The sequence below is a fragment of the Hydractinia symbiolongicarpus genome, chromosome 10 (genome assembly GCF_029227915.1).
Source record: "Hydractinia symbiolongicarpus strain clone_291-10 chromosome 10, HSymV2.1, whole genome shotgun sequence".
Classification (NCBI taxonomy): domain Eukaryota; kingdom Metazoa; phylum Cnidaria; class Hydrozoa; order Anthoathecata; family Hydractiniidae; genus Hydractinia; species Hydractinia symbiolongicarpus.
In genome coordinates this window covers 20,090,469-20,109,381 of record NC_079884.1, presented here as the reverse complement: position 1 = coordinate 20,109,381, position 18,913 = coordinate 20,090,469, and the positions used below count along the sequence as shown (strand labels likewise).

The following is an 18,913-nucleotide window of genomic DNA, read 5'->3' as shown; positions in this document are numbered from 1 at the left end:
TACACGTATAATTGACCAAGATTTTGGCTGCCAAACTAAATTTAATATAAATTTTTAAGTTGAACAAAAATTGCTAGTTGGTTATTCATTTATTTATTAAATATGTGCAGTTGGTCAAACCAAAGTCGGTAAAAGTATATCCAATTTGCGTTTTTGGGCAAAAATATTTCATGTCATTTTAACACGAAATCAGCTAATGTGACAAACAAAGTAAAAAGTACGAACATAGAGATTAATAACGTCAATATTAAAAATAATGTTTTCATTTTTAAGTTGGGTCACTGACCCCTGTCGGAAAAATCGTTTACAATTTCACACGTCAATAAAATATTTTTATATAAAAATAATATAAATATAATATAAAAAATAACTAAATTTATCTATTCTTCATTGCTAGTTTTCGATATTGCGGTGGAGGGGTGAAAAATTTCGGTGTATCACTAAAACTTCCTGGCGTGATACACCAACAAAGGTGTTGACGTCAGCAGCTTTTCATAAAAACGACAGTTTATTGACAAATTACTTGAAAAGTCTTAAGTCGTTAGATTGGAAGTCTATATATGAAAACAATGTTCACAAAAATATCATCAGACATCTTTGAATTATTCTCATCACATTTCTACCGCACTGCACTGTTCTTTAAAGCTTACCCCCCGCGAAAGCACAAGTTGGTTCATATGAATGGGCGAGTTGTCTATGATTTTTTTTTTTGTGTGAAAAGATTTCGATGAATCTTTAAGATGTTTAAGTTTTAAAATTATGCTAATTAATTGATAACACCATGTATTTGATATAAATGAGATGCTTTTTGAAGGGTTTATTGAGCCTGGTGATTATATGTTTTCACGTTTCCAGTTTGATACTTTGAAAATATTTACATGAATATAAATACTTAGTTACCCTGATTATTATTTATTATACCAGCAAAATTTCCTCAGCATTTAACCTATGATGTCATAAATCTGCATAATTAGCTTAACTTTTGAGACCTATGTCTGGCAAACCAATAAAGATTTCCATAGAAATCTACTTGTTTGTATCGGGAAGTAAGCTCTAATAGTTTTACCTCATTCTCACCAAAATATTTCCTCTTTCAGGCCACTACTGAGTTCTGCTTTAATTTGATAGTTTTATAAAACTTTTATTTTTTGGGTTTTTTTTTCATTAAAGCGAATTTTCACTAACGCATGTGCAACCACCAAAACAAAGACAGGATTTGTTACAGTGTGATTGGCTGTTAAGCTGTTCGTTCAGCAGCGAAAAAACTTTAAACAGTTTAAACTTTCTGTTTCCGCTGAGTGTACAAATTAATTCTGAATCAAACAGAATTCTAAACTTTTGATTTAAAAATCGGATACACATATATCTAAAATATATATTAATAAATAATTTTTACGGATCACCGAATTCAACTTCAGAAAAGGTGACTCGATTAATACTTTTTCTTTTAAGTCTGACTATTAGTATAACTACAGCAACAAGTAAGCCGGTACCGAGTATAGAGACCCCAGTAATATGGAACAGCACACCGTTAAGTGAATACTTCTTCATAATTTCATAGTGGATTTCGTTCCGCTTTGATGACCAGGCATGATTAGTATTGACACTCGTCATACCAGAGCTCTTTGTCCAAGAAACAAAGGATTCAGTCCTAACTTTTACTTTCGCTCGCTGCCTCGATGATTCAGTTGCTAAAGTAGGAATCGTATGAGTATTTTTTTTAGAAAATGATTTTTTTGTCGAAGGGACCCACGGTATCCAGTCGACCGTCCTTCCCTTAAAAGCTATTTCGTTTTTGTGATTCTCGTCAAATTTAGCTTCCCTTTGAAATGAGTTTACAAAGGCGGTCTTACAATTTGTACAGTTAGCTGATGAACCTATAATATAATAAAATAAATAAATCAAACTAAATTACTCGGACGATGCTTAACCATATCTTTATTTAGGATTCAGAGTGCAAAAAAGTCCTAACTTTAGTTTCCATTCTATGTTTATTCGTGCATAACAACATGTGCATATCATGTGGGACCTCGAGCCGACCTGTAACTACAACTCAGGTGGACAATAAGCAGTTGGGGAATGCTGATTCCAACTAGAAGTAGCCAAAAGTGATACTATCCCAAATTTATTTGCACTACCATAACTGACTAAATAAGTACCTTGGCAGCTTATCAAAAATTTTATTTTAAAGATAGTGACTATTTCATCAAGGGCGCTTAATAATGCCATGACTTAATTGTAAGTTACTAGTCGTTAGCCCGTGGAAAATCAACGGATTCGCCCGTCCTTTTTATACCCCATCGCGTGCTTCTCGCTATTGCGCAGCTAAGCTACCATTTCGCGTGACAGACAGACGTATACGGGTATTATAATATAGACTAGTCGTTGCCCGTGGAAAAATCCACGGGTTCGCCCGTCCTTTATATTTACCCGCCGCAGCAAAGTGGATAAAAATATATCGCATTTGATATTCGTGTTTCCGTAACATCATTTTGTAACTCAGCGGGGGGTCCGCGCAGAGACAGACAGACGGAATACGGCTATTATTATAGAGATTTTGGTAAGCATTAATACCTTTTTTTTTCTTTTTTCGAAAATTATTTTATCGGTCTTTTTAGTTTAGGAGGATACTATCACAAGCCGCCTTGTTGTCAAAAAAAAAAACAGTATCAATTTTGTGTTGTCAAAATTTCGTTTGTTATTGAACATCGCCAGCTGTGCACTTCAAGTTGTGTATTTAAAGAAAGAAAATATTATTTCTATGACCTACACCTTAGAAAATTATGTCAATGTTTCTGTTGATGTTTTTGATTCTATTTTTGGTAATATATGTGACGTCAGTTTATCACATTTTAAACCCAGTTCAAAATTGTCGTGATTAATTATAATGAACATACAAAAGAAGGTTCATTAAAAGAATTTTCAGTACAAGAGCAAATTCCCGAGCACTGCAATATAATTCGACCACCAAATATTGTTTTTAAAGCACCTTCAAGGTGTAGTGTATGACCTTGTAATCCCCGTCGCACTTTGTAATCAGATTACTCTTTGTAATCCTATTGCACTTGGTAAGCCAATCTTGTTACACTTTGTAATCTAATCGTAATTTGTAATCCGTTTTGTCGCACTTTTTGTAATCCAAAGGCTATTAAAATTTAAAATCCTCCCGAGTCATGCTTTGTAATACCACCTTGTCACGCTTCGCAATCCCTTAAAAATGTTTAACTTTTAACTTATACTTAATTTTTATAATAGATTTGATCACCAGATACACTTGCTTCTATTCCTTCGATATGCTTGTATCTTCGTGTTTTTAAATTTACAAGAACGTTATCAAGTTTATAAAATGAACTTGCAGGGTAGTAACGTATTTTTCTGCAGATAAAACTTCGGCTTATTATACGAAATGAATAAGCTACGAACAAGTCGAACGTTGTTGAGCCGCTGAGTTTTTATAAATCGAAACCACACTGGCACATGTATGATTTCTTCATGCAACGTGTTTTTTTATATGTTCTTGTATGAAAATTTACGTAAATATTGCGACTACTACAGTACACGTTTTATAATCATCTAGTAGATAAAGCTCGTGGGGATATCCAGTAGGGCAGAAGCGCAGATCCAGAAAAAATTGCAAAATTTAGTTTATTCTATGACTGTAATGTGTATAGGTGGATACGCTGATCGAAATAATGTATAGGATCATATGTTTTCGACAGACACCTAAGAAGACATAAGGGGTTGGAAACGAGGTGGTGACGTCAATGTTTTTTCGCCGCGTGGGTAACTACGGACCACCTAGGGCAAATATGGGTCATTTTCGCCAACATGGGTCCCCAAATCCGTTTCGGAATAGACGGGTTGATGACGTCATCATAAAACCTTCAAACTCTACAACGGTTTGTCAAAAGTACATGATCCTATACATTTTCTTGATCAGCGTTTTAATATCTATACAATGAAGGCAACAGGTAAACAAATTTCTGAAAAAACATTTAAGATTTTGACGTACCATTGCTGACGTCAGCAGTTTAAGCTCTACACAGTAGAGGCAAATAGAAAACAAGATTCTAATTATTTTTTGTTGCTGGGTTGCTGACGTCATCAAAATTCAAATGACGCTTTACTTTTTTGCATTTTTATCCTGTCTAAGTGGATTTTTTCACGGGCTTTATCGACTAGTCTATATAATAATACGCCAGTTCTGTGTCTCTGTAACAGGCAAAGTGGATGTGTTCATTTTTTTTTGATGTTGCCGATAAATGCATGTCTAATATGTTACATTTTATGACGTTACGGCGCGACGTCAATAACACTACTTTAACGTCAATCTATATAATAATACGCCAGTTCCGTGTCTCTGTGACAGGCAAAGTTGATATCGCCATTTTCCTTTGATGTTGCCGAAATTCTCTTTGAAGTCGCCGAAAAAATTATGTCTTCTTTGTCGTGATAGCTGCGAGTTTTATGTGGTTTGTTAAATGAAGTTCTAGCACAAAGTAACGGAAATTGTGTTTGCAAAAAAGATGGCTGTTCTTTTTAAGCAATTTCTACTCTTTCCTTCAAAATAAATCTTTACAAAAGCATTTAAAAAGGGACATGGTATATAAATGAAGTATAGAAAGGTTTCTGTAAGGTTTGTTTATGTTTTTTTCAGTTTTGATGATATTATTGATGCGAGACATGTTTGTTAGCTAGCATCATAAAACCAACCACACCAACAACAACCTAATAGCTAGCTAGCTTGGACTTTATAAATATGTAGCCATGTTCTTTATACCTAGCTGAGTCTCCAGTTTATATTCAACTGACCAGCTATTAGCCGCTGTAGCTAGCTTATGTTTGCTTCAGTTTTATGTTGCTTTTTACATGTAGCTAAGCTAGCTACCGTAGTGTTATCTTAGGGGTCTTTGCTAAGAATGTGACTGTAACTTATTTCATTTGACATTTTAAGCTTAAATTAACAAGCCACTACAACTTTTAAAAAAGTATTACATAATATTTAAGAAGAGTTTAAGGACTGTTTTTAAGCAAATAATGTATTTTTCACATTTTGTGTATGCAAATAATGTATTTTTCACATTTTGTGTAACTAAACTTATATACATCGGTTACATGGAATATGACGAAACGATTTTTATTTAACATGTAGTAGTTCTTGTACCTTAAGTGTAGTGATTTTTGTTGTTCTAGATGTTCTGACTAAAATGTTTTTGTTTATGACATTTTGTCTTATTAAGAAAAGTTTCAACTTTTTTGAGGGAGTACAACACCGAAAAAACTTGTGTTTTTTTTTATATTTTGTATAAATTCTTATAAAAAATCTATATAATAATACGCCAGTTCCGTGTCTCTGTGACAGGCAAAGTTGATGTGTTCATTTTCCTATGATGTTACCGAAAATTCCTTTGAAGTAACCGAAAAATGCATGTCTAATATGTTAAATTTTCTGACGTTACGGCGCGACGTCAATAACACTACTTTAACGTCAATATCCTATATTAAGTTAAGGAGGCCTTTACAGTGCACTTAAAACTTTGAGGCCAAATAACTTGGAAACAAGGTGGTGACGTCAATGATTTTTCACCGCGTGGGTAACTAGGGACCACCTGGGACCAATTTGGGTAGTTTTCTAAACCTGGTTCCCCGAATCCGTTTCGGAATAGACGGGTTGATGACGTAATCAAAAACCTTTAAATCTTAATATCTTTGCAACCGTTTGTCAAAGATACATGATCCTATACATTTTCTTAATCGGCGTTTTAAGATCTATACGATGAAGGCAACAGGTATACAAATTTCTTAAAAAAAAAATTTGAGTTTTAACGGGCCAATGCTGTCGTCGGCAAACTTTTTAAACCCTTATTTCTCCTTGGGTGTTCCTTAAAAAATATATGATCCTATACATTATTTTGATCAGCGTTTCAAACTCTACACATTACAGTCAACGAATAAACTAAACTTCTCCAAATATAATTTTTTGTATCTGCACTGCTGACGTCAGCAAAAAATCTAAAACAACCTATTTTACCATTGTCCCTCGACCTAAGTGGTTTTCTCCACTGGCCTTATCGACTAGTCTATATAATAATACGCCAGTTCCGTGTCTCTGTGACAGGCAAAGTGGATGTCTTCATTTTCCTTTGATATTGCCGAAAAATGCATGTCTAATATGGTAAATATTCAGACATTACGGCGCGACGTCAATAACACTACTTTAACGTCAATATCCTATATTAAATTAATGAAGCCATTACAGTGCACCTAAAACTTTGAGGCTAAATAACTTGGAAACGAGTTGGTGACGTCAATGATTTTTCACCGCGTAGGTAACTAGGGACCACCTTGGACCAATTTGGGTAAGTTTCCCAAACCTGGGTCCCCGAATCCGTTTTGGGAATGGACGGGTTGATGACGTCATCAAAAAGTCTTTAAACCCTAATATCTCTGCAACCGTTTGTCAAAGATATATGATCCTATACATTTTCTTGATCATCGTTTCAAGGTCCATACGATGAAGGTAACAGGGATATAAATTTCTGAAAAAATATTTTTGCGTTTTAACGGGCCATTGCTGACGTCAGCAAAATTTTAAAACCCTTTTATGTCTTTTGTTGTTCGTAGAAAAGTTATGATCCTATATTATTTTGATCAGCGTTTCAACCTCTACACGTTACAGGCAACGAATAAACTAAATTTCGCCAATTTTCTTTTTTTTTTTTGGATTTGCAATGCTGACGACAGCAAACCAACATTTTCAATGTCCTATTGCCTAAGTGGATTTCTCCACGGGTCTTTATCGACTAGTATCTTATATTAAGTTAAGGAAGCTCTTACAGTGCACTTAAAATTTTAAGGCCAGATAACTGGGAAACGAGGTGGTGACGTCAATGATTTTTCACCACGTGGGTAACAAGGAACAACCTAAGACCAATTTAAGTAATTTTCCAAAACCCGGGTCCCCAAATCCGTTTCAGAATGGACGGGTTGATGACGTCATCAAAAAACCTTTAAACCCTAATATCTCCGCAACCGTTTATCAAAAGTACATGATCCTATACATTTTCTTGATCAGCCTTCCAAGATCTATACGATGAAGGCAACAGGTATACAACTTCGAAAAAAAAATTCGGTTTTGACAGGCCATTGCTGACGTCAGCAAAATCTTTAAACCCTTTTACCTTATTAACCGCTCACCAAAAGAATATGATCATATACATTTTCTTGATCAGCAGTTGAAGCTCTGCACAATAGAGGCAACGTGAAAACAAGGTTCTAATTTTTTTTGTGGATGAGTTGCTGACGTCATCATAATTCAAATCACGCTTCTTTTTTCATTTTTATCCTGCCTCAGTGGATTTTTCCACAAGTTTTATCAACTAGTTATATAAATATAAAATAAAATTGTAATGACTTCACTAATGTTAATATACTTTCCTTTGACGTCAATATTATTTAAACATCGAAGTTTGGTAAATTACACAACCATTTTATGTTTTATAGACTTTATCAAAGAAAATTGTGCAGAATATAATCCACTTTGTAAAAGTCACACACAGTCAGACAGACAGAAGCATTGTATTATTATATAGGTAAATTAACGTAGTTATGGATAAAGAGCCAGTCATTAGGTTGGGTTTACCATATATATTTATAAAAAGTGGATAAATTTAATTTTTGTATACGCTAAAAGATGGTTCTACGTAAAGAAAACCTTATGTAAAATGTTTTTATTATATACGTGTTTTATATTATTATTTTCGCTACGGTAATGTTACAGCTTGAAGCAATTAATAGCTATGTCGCCTGTTGGAATTTATTTTCACATGTGGAGTGTAAACTTGAAAGGACATGATGGCAGTTACTGAAATCTCTTTTTTCTTATTTAAAGGATAACTAACGGTTGATAACAAGTTCTGGTTAAAATGTTCATTATAGTGTGAATATGATCTGAGTATTTTTTTTTATAATAATTAAGAGATAATTAAGGTCAAAGTAGACCTACGGTCGCCGCCAAGTGTCGACGAAGCCTTTCTGTTCGGTAAATTACTAACTTATGTGACGTAATTCCGTGTGGATGTAAACAAAGACATTCTGAATGAACGAAGAGAGGGAATGCTAAACTGTACTTCCTGTGATTGTCTAGGAGTAATTTTATCCATCATGTTTTGAAATAAATATCTTTTACACAATATAATAATGTTTAACTGTAATAAATTTGGACATAGTTTATCACTTGAAAAATATAAGTATTACGTGTGTTGGAATTTATCATGAAATTTTTCTTGTGTTATTTTTGTATTAGAACATATTGAAAGACGACAGGTGCTTTAGTTTTCCAGTTTCGAAAAAAACAGCTCAAATTATTATCTGCAATAAAGTGTAGTCTAAATAATTTGCAAAACAAGAACAGTCTCAAGGTTTTATTTATTCTTTACCTGCTTTCGCACGTCAAATTCTTTGAAAATTTATTATTTTTATTAGTCTTTTTTTTAATAGAATTTAGCATGCCTTCTTTATCGCTCGAACTTTGCGATAAATTTAAATCGCTCTGGGAACACGAAGAAGTTACTGAATCTTCATCCATTATCTTACAAATCATGTTGAGTTATGTACACCGTGTGACGTCACAAATCAACAAAATATCTACGAACCAAGTTGGCTTTTTGTTCGATAATGGCGGTGACCGTTGATGTCATTATCCATTTTGTTGTCCAATTTTTGTGTGGACAAAATTTGGACACAAAAAATGAAAAAATGTAATTTTTTTAATGCGATGTTGTTTTCGTGATATGTAAGAATGTTTTAATTATACCAAACATATATAATGTAGGTTTTTTCGTTATTTCTCCTTCAACGCGTTTCAAGCAATTTTGCTGCCTCGCCAATAAGGGAGTATTCTATCTCAGAAAATGGAGGATCATAAAGTATGAAAAATTGGGTTACAAAATTGCGATTGGATTACAAGTAGCGACAACATTGGATTACAAAGTGCGACGGAATTACACAATGCGACAGAATTACAAATTGATACACAAGGCAATTATATGCTGTAAATATTTAAAGTTTAGGAACGATCATATAATTGATTGTATAAAAAAACAAAGAGGCCAACAAGGGGTGTTCATATGCAGTACAAACCTGACTAATAAAAAGTTCGACTTTTTTACTCTCAAAATACCCGATGCTGCATTACAGGGTTAGCTATCTAAAATTCTGACAAAAAAAAACCAAATTTAAAAAACATCAAAATTAATTTCAAGATATGCAATGTATAGTTTAATAAAAGATTGTAGAAATAAAACTTATTATCATTATATGGTTTGTTAGAAGTGCGCAGAGGTCGTACTCATCGGAGATGGGGAATTTTCACACATTTTATCCTCACCGTAATGTAATTAAATTCGAACGTTTGGAGAATTTCGGACAAACAGATCCAAAAGTTCTCCTGCCCGAGAATTTTGATCTATAATTCCCCAATTGCGAACCAACAATGAAACTTTTTAAAAGGCAATATTTTAAAGCTCCACTTTAAAACAAGTTCATTTTATATGTATTTTATAATTAAATATTACAAAGGGAATATCAAACTAGGTAAAATATTACGTAAAACAATGACCGTTAACATTTTTAGTATAGACGCTAAAATAACATCATACCTTTGATAGATTCGAACTTCAAAACAATAATGGCAAGCATTGTAAGTATATTTATTATGTCATAATTCATTCTTGTCTTTTTTTCCCTAAAGAAAAAGATAAATAAATAACATACTATTTTATTAAACAGACGTGATTTTCTACGTTCGAACAGCTTCTATACGTTTAGAATATCTACCAATGTAAACCTATCGTGCGACCAACTTTGTCATCGAATCTAGCATAATATAATTTTCTTTTTGTTGCATTGTTTACAATTCACAAGAATCTTTTTGTCTGATTATCCGCTGAACTTTTAAATTTCTTATTTGTCAGAGCATAGCTTACAAAATGTCACGCTCAGTTACCGCTTGACATCAGCATGCTATTGTCTGCTGTTTTTGTTCTTAGTACACGCTATTGTTCTCAGCTTCTTCACAGACAACAATGCAAAATTCAATTCCAAAAAGCTTAGCATAATTAAAACTAGTGGGAGAAATAATCGCATGCACATAATTGAACAGTAAAACAACAGATGAGCTTAAATAAACTAAAGAAAACACATTGAAGTAAAAATCAATAAAGCTGGATTCAAAACTTAACTCATTCAAGTAATCGTTTTTTTTTGATGAACACAGAGGGCTGTCTCTGTTGACTTTTCGTAGCCATCAGAATTTATTATTATTCAAGTGTATATCTCAATATGATTTATCAAGTTCCTTTAGGCGTGGTACTTTTGTTATTACTATGACACATGGAGATGTTTTATTGTAAGATGTCAACAGATCTTTATCTTCCTTGACCTTGAAGATGTAAAAATATTTTGCCATGACTTCGTGCACGTTTTTTATTACATAAAGAGAGATTTTCGAAACACATTTCCTTGAAATGCTTTTGTGAGAAACATCTGTGTATCTGTATACATGATCTATCACTACATTGGAATATGTTTAAGGCAGACAATATGTGCAAGAAAGTATCAGCACCAAACATGTGCGATAAATTTTTCTGTAATGTTTAACCTAGACGCAAGCAATCCGTTTCTAGTGTTAGCGTGGGTGAATGGGTGAGGTGGAACTGAGTAACTTTCTCATTTAAATATCAACCAGCAAATGGTCATTAATTTTCTTTCTGTTTTTCAATGTGTTTTTTTTTTTTGGTCACTAAGTGCCAAGGAATTTTAACTAGTATAAAAAACATCGCACGCAACAAAATGTTGTTGCAGTAAATTATGTTGCTCGTGAACCCGTGAACATTCTTCTATCTCCACTTTGCCACAAACTTATTGCAAAAATTCTGCAGAAGAATCAAAATTCGATTTGTATCAAAATCTATTCTATCTATGTCTGCATCATTTTACTTTTTTGAACATGCTTTGTTAAAAAGCATGAACAAACATGATTTAAAACAAGCTTAGCGTTGAAGCATGGCAATCAAGAAGTCAGCTTATTCGCGTTCTTCTCACAGAAAGTGCTAAAAACGCACAGGGCGCCACTGATAATCAAATTCAACTAATTTTTCGCTATAGCGCAAAAGGCTCACGAGCTCTTTTTGTTGGCACATGCACACTTAGACAACATTTCTAATTTTATAGCAAGAAAATAAAAATGATGGAATTATTTATTGAAATGTTTCATTTTTGTTCCTATTTAAGTCAATTGACTGTTTCGATTTAACAAATGAACTTAAACGGATAATAATTGATAACAAGAAAGAAAATACACAGCAATATTTTTTTTCTAAACAATTGTTATTGTTGTTTCTTATCTGAAACTCAATTCTAAACGGACTGACAATTAAAATTTTTGCTGACTATTACTTATTTTCGCCTAACCTAAACTCCTATTAAAGAGCCTATCCAAAGGAAATGAGAACGTATCCAATTATTTGTTTTATTGAAAAAAATACATTCTGAATAGGGAGTGAAATAATGCTAGTATAAAAATAAACACTTTGGTTTAACGTTGACAACATTACTTCTAAGTTTTACCTCAATTTATTAAAGCTTTTTCTGTAGAAATAAGAAATTGATTTGGTATTAGCAGCTAACATACATTCTGTTACCTCGAAAACAAGAACATCAATCAAATTCATGTGTCACGCAAGTAATGGCCACTTTGTATTTGCGTCCATCACGATTTTTTTAAAGCAGCTTCATTGCATGTATTAATTCCAAACAAGTTTTATGTCAATACTAAAAAAGCAGCAACACAGATAAAAACTGCATTCTTTCTTCCATTCAACACTTTCTCACTGGGTTAAAAAAAGGTTATAATCATAAAAATATTGCCACATAGCAATCACAATATTACTTTTTGACGCAGACAATTTGACATTTTAACAAAAGATAATGACAATAACTGGGTGTCAATTTACATTACTTGTTTTCTTTTAGCAACTATTATTCACTATGAGTCAAGTTTGCGGTTTAAGAACATCGCATTCTTTTGCTTGTTTGTGTTCACCATAGCTACATCACATTTGATTTATTCTACATCGGCGCGTCACTTAATCATGCATCCATAGTCTTCCGAGTAAACCCGGGGTCCCTTTACTTTTGATTGTAATTTTCAACATCCTGGTTTTGTGTAACTGCTTTAAATTTTAATGGCGGCTCTCTGATCACAAAAACAAATCTCTTCAATCCGTAAGGTTAGAGAAGAAAACCGTGTACACGTTTTTATACAAAAACCTTTTAAGCCAATCTCTCACATACTTAACTATAATTCGACTTTGATGGTATAAATAGGTAATATAAATAAAGAGTCTTTCAACTCTTAGCATAGGCTTAAGTTCTTGTAATTTACGATTTTCTTGATATTTCCTTCTGAGCCTTTGTACGCCCATACGTTAATAACACCTAAATTCTATCTGCGCGTGAGAAAAAAGTCGATTTTATCCACCAAATAGCAAATGCAACATGTACGATGGAAGAATTTCCGTATTGTCTCTATAATAGAACCCGTTATCTGTATGTCCAAAAGGGTTGTAAGCAGCTTTTTTTCGTAAAATTCAAGCAGATATTGATTTTTCGGGCTTTGCTTTGTGTGCATGCAGTTTAATTTCGGGGTCATTACAGGTCTACTTTTAACCTTTATCTCCCCTAATTACTTTGTATCTATAGGAATATTTATTTTCTGTATGTTTTTACATGTTAAGATGAATACATCATCATGATATCTAGCCATGTATAAATCTTAAACAAAATTAAGTTTAGGTTTTTGGCTACAAATCAAGATTTTAAGAGAGCATTCGAAAGCGACTAGTTCGCGAGCTAGCTAGCATAATTCCTTGCTATTCTTACAAGACTTTTATTCAGTTTAGTATAACAGCTTTTATCTTAGCCAACATTATGTATTTTAATTCGGGGTTGTGACTATTTACACCTCTGAAGGCAAAATAAAATTGCTGAGTGATTGTTATAGCTGGAAAAGGTATCGACAGGCTTTTTTCCAAGGTTTTTTTTAAATTTATTTATTGAAGTTGCGGTAAAGTTTTTTGTGAAAGTATATTAAAGAAAAGGCGAACAAAGAACTTTTTTGTGGCAGCCACAAAATAAATTTTAAGCGAGGAAGCAAAAATTAAGGAACTTCTAAATCCTAAAATCTAATAAAATAACTACTAAATAACTACTATTTACAAAGTTTTCATGGCTGCCGAATATCTATATTCCTTACAAGCAACATTTGTACAGAGTATGGCTGTTGTTGCAAGAAGAAGCAATTTTAAGATGTACTTACCAATAAACATAAAAAATAAGATCTTAACTGAAGATCACCCAAAATATTTTTGCACACAACCGTAGCGTCAGCATTTTATAACCTTCGTTAGTATTTCTTGGAACTTTATAAACATCTGTCATGGTCAATAACAACATTTTTTTCGTAATTTGGTTCGCTTTTTCACAACATACTTCCAGCTTCCAACGATGAAGTTTGTTGTGATGAGATGGCTCCAAATTCGATAAATACACAGACCGGAAACTTTCAACAACAAATCGAACGTACAACGGTTTCAGCTCTATTTACAAATCTTTTTCTTTATATTTACTCATTAGTTCAGCAATAAAAATAAAAATATTTTGGGTTTGTGACACAGTTTACGTTTTTTAATAAGCGCTCCATCGGGCATTTAACGCCGGCCACACAGTTGCCTAACCACGGCTAGTCTCTTTTATCAATAGCCGTATTTTGCTGTCTGTCCCCGAGAAAAGCGACGTGCAACGGCACACCAAATAACGTGTAACTTAAAGACAGGTGACCCTGTGGATATTTCCACGGCTTAACGACTAATCTCTATAATAATAGCCGTATTCTATTTGTCTTTGCGTAACATGCTACCACAAGTAGCAAGCGCACGGGAAATCTCCGCGGCTCTGCTGCTTTATTTCGGATTCCGGCAAACCCCATTTTTTACCGTCTTTGTTTAACCCCTCCCGCGTAATAGACCAATCACGACGCTCGATTTTCACTACTAACCAATCCAAGTTCTTCATTGCCTTAACATGCTGACGGAGGAAACGTGCTACAATTGGGCCAAGCTTACGAAGGCCATTTTGGTTTGATATTTTTCTCTTCTAAATGCTTTGTATAATCTATAGGAATATTTATTATCTGTATGTCGTTACATGTTAAGATGAATACATCATAATGTTTTCTAGCCATGTATAAATCTTAAAAACCTGTTTTAAGATATTGGATTACTGCAAACGTAGATTTCAAGGCAGCATTCTGCTTAAGCTAGTTAGCTATAGTAAGCCTTATTTATTCCTATTCCGTAAATTCATATGTTATTTTTATTTGTTTTTGGGGTTGTGGTTGTCTAGCTAGATCTTTACCTATCTGTGACTAAAAAGTAAAAGTAGTCAAATATATATAGTTTGGCAAGAACGATTGTTAATATTTTATATGCTAAATGCGGTTAGAAAGTTATATCTTTTATGACTTATTTCGCAAAGTAGTATGGTACATGGGGGTACGGAGCCGCTAAAGAGCAGAACATCATCTACACTAGTTTGTACAAAATGTGGTGTAGTTAGTGATATTCCTGTTTATATACCTTCATTCAGTGTTTTTGAACGTTGTACGTCGGAAGAAGTGCATATGCAAGAGAGATTGAAATTTTGCTGTGATTTTGAAACAGTTCCTATGTATACAAGATCAAGACGTACTCGATGACAGATAAAAACTTTATGGGACCAGATTATAATACAGACAATTTAGTATACAATTAACTTATACCACTCAGTATCCCCATACTAGAATCCATATTAAAAAGGACAAGTTGATGTCTCATAAAAATAGCATATTTTACATTTATTTTACATTAATGAATTTTTTCCACATCACAAGCACAATCTATATCATCCTTATCATCAGTATCATCCAAATAATCATCCATATGATACCGCTCCACAGAGCGCGGCCACAGTAACTAATTTAACTAGTCCATATATATTAATAGTACGGAATTTTACAAGTTATCTAGGAAAAGTTAGACACAATGGCCGAGAGTGTGAACATAAACAAGACAGACTTAGCTGGAAGAACGAGACAAGCAAGAATTGGCGAAATAGAAGCAACTGTTTTAAACAGGTCGCACAGATAAAGTTTAGAGCAGCACAATTTCTCAGTTGTTACATTGTGTAAAAACGTTAAAGGATCGGGTAGGAGAATTAGGGAAAGAGCTTAAAGAGATGCAAGTACAACCTCAATGGAGTCCAAAAGGATCAAAGCGCATGTTTAGATGTAGCAAGTGTAAAGATTAGGATATAGAGTAATTCTCCAAACATTGCTTCAAATGTTGATGAAACAACTATCCTGCGCGTAATTGTGTGAAGAAGGCGAAAGAAAAGGGGGTGGGGGCAATAGGTCCGGGATTACCTTCTGCTTTTAATCCAAAGTCAATTAGAAAGGCGTTACACCTACAGCAAAAAATGGTAAGAAAAGTGGAAAAGATGCTTAACTGTGAAATATGTGAAAGTTTGGCCTTTTACAACACAGACTGTAAAAGAAAAGTATCAATTACTATGTTGTCATCACAGTCATCCAGAATAAGAGGAGAGGAAAAGGTGTGCAAGCCTAGCATATCCAGTATTTCACTAGATGTTGGGCAACAGGCGAAGGTATATAGTTTGGTTGGTGAGCGTTGTGTAGTATCGTGTTAAAACTTTACTGGATACTGGTGCCAAGTCTCAACAATAAGTAAGGATTGGTATGTAAAAATTTTCTCTGAACTCTTGGATGCACAAGATACATTGCAGGTTCACTGGGGAAAATCATGACATTCGATATGTTGGATGGTGCAGCATTGATATGCAGTTAGGTGTGTCTGAGTTATTAATAAAGGTTCCGTTTGTGAAACTTCAAGTATACTAAGTGAGCCTATTCTTGGGTATAATGTCGTAATGCTAATAGTGAGTGAAAAAAACCCAAGATGTTTAGTAAATGATTTGAGAAATGCACTAGAAACAGTAACCAAGTGTTGAAGAAATTTGTCAATACGTTAAATGAGTCAGATAAAGTTAATTTCAATGTGAAAGGGTCAGAGGTAAGGACGTAACACTACCAGCTGGCAGGATGGCAATTGTGCCATGTAGAGCCTGTTTTAGTAATCTGCCCATAAGACAACGGTTTCTGTTTGAAAGAGCAAAATTTCCATCAAGACTACCCAAAGGTGTACAAGTAGTGAAATCGGTTGTTACGCTTAAACCTGGAACAAACAACTACTCTTATGTGAGCATTATCATCAATACTGGTCATAAAGTAGCTTTAACGAAAAACACTGAGTTACGCAGATTGGAGTAGATAAACTCAATAAACCCATTGAAACTAAAAAGGAAGGAAATATCAAGGACAGAGGAGCAAAAAAAAGTAAAACAAAGTTGCAGCTATGTACAACCTTCAGTAACGAAAAGCCAGAATGATGATATAGCCCAGGATAAATTGCGTGAGTATCAAAAAATTTAAATCAAAAAGTTAATGACTCTCTGGATTTGTCAAGCTTAGAGAAACCCAGAAAAGAAAAGCCACGGCAGATGTTCCAAGAGGAAGATCTGACGTTTTCTACAGCAGATGACAAACATAGGTGATGTAAAAGAATCTGAAATGAGAATAAATTTTAAAAACACAACTCCTGTACAACAAAACTACAACTCGATACCAAGATCACTCTACCAAGAACTCAAGTGTCATGTTGAAGACATGTTAAGCGATGAGCGGATGTCTGGTCTCAATCTGATTATTCATCGCTAGTAGTAGTAGTCTGAAATAAAGATGGGTCCTTGCGCTTGTGTGTAGACTACCGGAAGCTAAATTAGAACACCATTCCTGATAAACACCTCTTACCTAGGATCCAGAACATACTACACTTAGATGGAAATAAGTATTTCAGCTAGCTGGATCAAAGTAGAGCATACCACTAGTTATTATCTGCATCAAGATAGTCGACGGTTATTAGTATTTATCACCCCTGTGGCCTTTATGAGTCGCTACCACAATAATTTATTAATTTTTCTGGTTCATTTGACGAGCACCTTGAGCGTATGGGACTTTTGTTGAAAATGTTAAGAAAACATGGGGTAAAGATTAAAGCAGCGAAATATCAGCTCTTAAAGAGAAAATTTTTTCTACCCTGGGAGACTTGCTTCTGCTGAGAAATAGAATTAGATCCAAAAAATATGGAAGCTGTCTAAAACCTGGCAAGAACTTCCCCAAAGAATATCACAGAATGACGTCGATTGTTGATTATGGTTGGCTCCAAATTTCAAGAAAATTTTCAGTAGCTTCTTGCGTCTTTATTCTCGGGTGAATAGTCTTATTTAAAACTCCTGATCTTCTGGGGTTTAAGTGAAGAATCGCGGCTAGTAAAATTGACATTAAATCTGCTATTTTAAAAGTTGCACAGCTCAGATTTCTAAAAGATATCTTTTTGTCTTGTAAATAATTTGTATGTTTTACTATACTTCTATATGCTAATAAAAATACTATCACATCCATGTAAATCTTAGTAAAATCATTTTAATTATTTTGGTTATTACCTCCTAACGTAGTCAGTGCCAGTTGATAGCAATAGACAGACAGCTAACTATTTTGTGCTTTTCTCCCAAGTTATCTATTTAGTTTCGTATGATTTTGTGCTAGCCATCGCTATTACGTCTTGTGTTATCTTTTACCAAGCTGAAGCTAGCCACAAAGTAGTAAGGAAAGCATATATAGATCTTATAATGATGTTGCAAATTTTAGCTATGATACTCTTCTCCTTAACAAAGTGTCTTTTCATACATCGTATTTTATTGTGTTAGCTTCAAAGCAACATAGTAAAATATTTTATCGTAATGGTATAAACGGGTTCCGATGTTTACGTTTTGACGGGATTTCCACGCTTGTGTATACAATCTGAAAAATCAGCAGATAATAAAATGCAGACTACCTTATTAAATGAAGTTAACGAGTCAAGAAATTAACGCGAATTAAATTAACGCGGTCCAATAAAATTATTTTAAAAAACACATTTAATTAACGCGGTTGAGCAAGGTTGTTTTAAAAAATGCAATTAATTAACGCGAATTTGAGAATATGTGATATCACACGAAGTAAAAATTACGGCAACAGTCGAATCCACAGTAGTGAAGCGGCCCTCTCTATTTGAAGGCGGTTTGGAAATCGAAATAAAAAATTTCGTTATTTGTAAAGATAATGTTAAAAATATAAAGAAAAAGTGCATTCACTTAATTTTCCACTTGGGTCAGAGTAAGAAGATGATACAAAAGCTTTTTTTCTTCCGTTTTTTATTTGTATCTTTTGTTTGCCTGGCATATTTTACTTGAAATTTTTAGTAGCTGAGTTTCTATCTATATAAATTTGATTTAGCAAGAGAAAATTAAAATTGCGCCCTCAACAGGTAGCCAGCTACGCCCATATTTCTAAGGTCCCTTATGCAAAAATTAAACATGAAATATTTTTTTTCAAATATTAAGCGCTTTTCACAATATTTGATCAATATACTAGATTTATATTTTATTGTGTGGTGCTTACGCCTTTATTGCGCCCTCACGTATTATTTTGCGCCATGTGGGCATAATTTACGCCCATATTTTGCGGTAAATCACTTTTCATCGGTTTGGCACACCATTTTTGACTTAATTAACATTTTTAGCACATAATGCACCCTATTACATAAGTGTTGGCCTAAACCGAAGACTAAAAACCCAACATTCTAGGCTAAGAAGAAAAAAATTGTGCAATTTGATCTTTTAGAGCATTTTTGCATCTTAT

General features: G+C 33.8%; 1 protein-coding gene and 1 long non-coding RNA gene across 5 annotated transcripts; one reads left to right on the top strand and one right to left on the bottom strand.

The window, feature by feature from the left end:
* Positions 1 to 226: 226 nt before the first annotated feature.
* LOC130612193 (uncharacterized) lies at positions 227 to 12,069 on the bottom strand. 3 transcript variants are annotated; one of them, XM_057433492.1, is made up of 3 exons: positions 11,629 to 12,069; positions 9,660 to 9,745; positions 227 to 1,877 (listed from the first exon to the last, which is right to left on the bottom strand). In XM_057433492.1, exons 1-3 carry the CDS (start codon positions 11,730 to 11,732, stop codon positions 1,393 to 1,395), a joined length of 675 nt encoding a protein of 224 aa, XP_057289475.1. In that variant the 5' UTR covers positions 11,733 to 12,069; the 3' UTR covers positions 227 to 1,392. The 3 variants fall into 3 exon arrangements, with proteins under 3 accessions (XP_057289475.1, XP_057289478.1, XP_057289477.1); XM_057433495.1 differs by having other exon boundaries at positions 11,693 to 12,067; XM_057433494.1 differs by having other exon boundaries at positions 11,703 to 12,067.
* Positions 5,493 to 8,832, top strand: LOC130612194 (uncharacterized). 2 transcript variants are annotated; one of them, XR_008975408.1, is made up of 2 exons: positions 5,493 to 8,325; positions 8,500 to 8,832. It is a non-coding gene; the product is annotated as an uncharacterized LOC130612194 (long non-coding RNA). The 2 variants fall into 2 exon arrangements; XR_008975407.1 differs by having other exon boundaries at positions 5,493 to 8,420.
* Positions 12,070 to 18,913: the final 6,844 nt, after the last annotated feature.

Coding starts and splice junctions, on each gene's coding strand:
- LOC130612193 (XM_057433492.1), bottom strand. CDS start 11,732: ATGAATTTGATTGATGTTCTTGTTTTCGAGGTAACAGAATGTATGTTA. Junction 9,746..11,628: donor AAAAGCTTTAATAAATTGAG/GTAAAACTTAGA, acceptor CTTTTTCTTTAG/GGAAAAAAAGACAAGAATGA. Junction 1,878..9,659: donor GAAGTTCGAATCTATCAAAG/GTATGATGTTAT, acceptor ATTATATTATAG/GTTCATCAGCTAACTGTACA.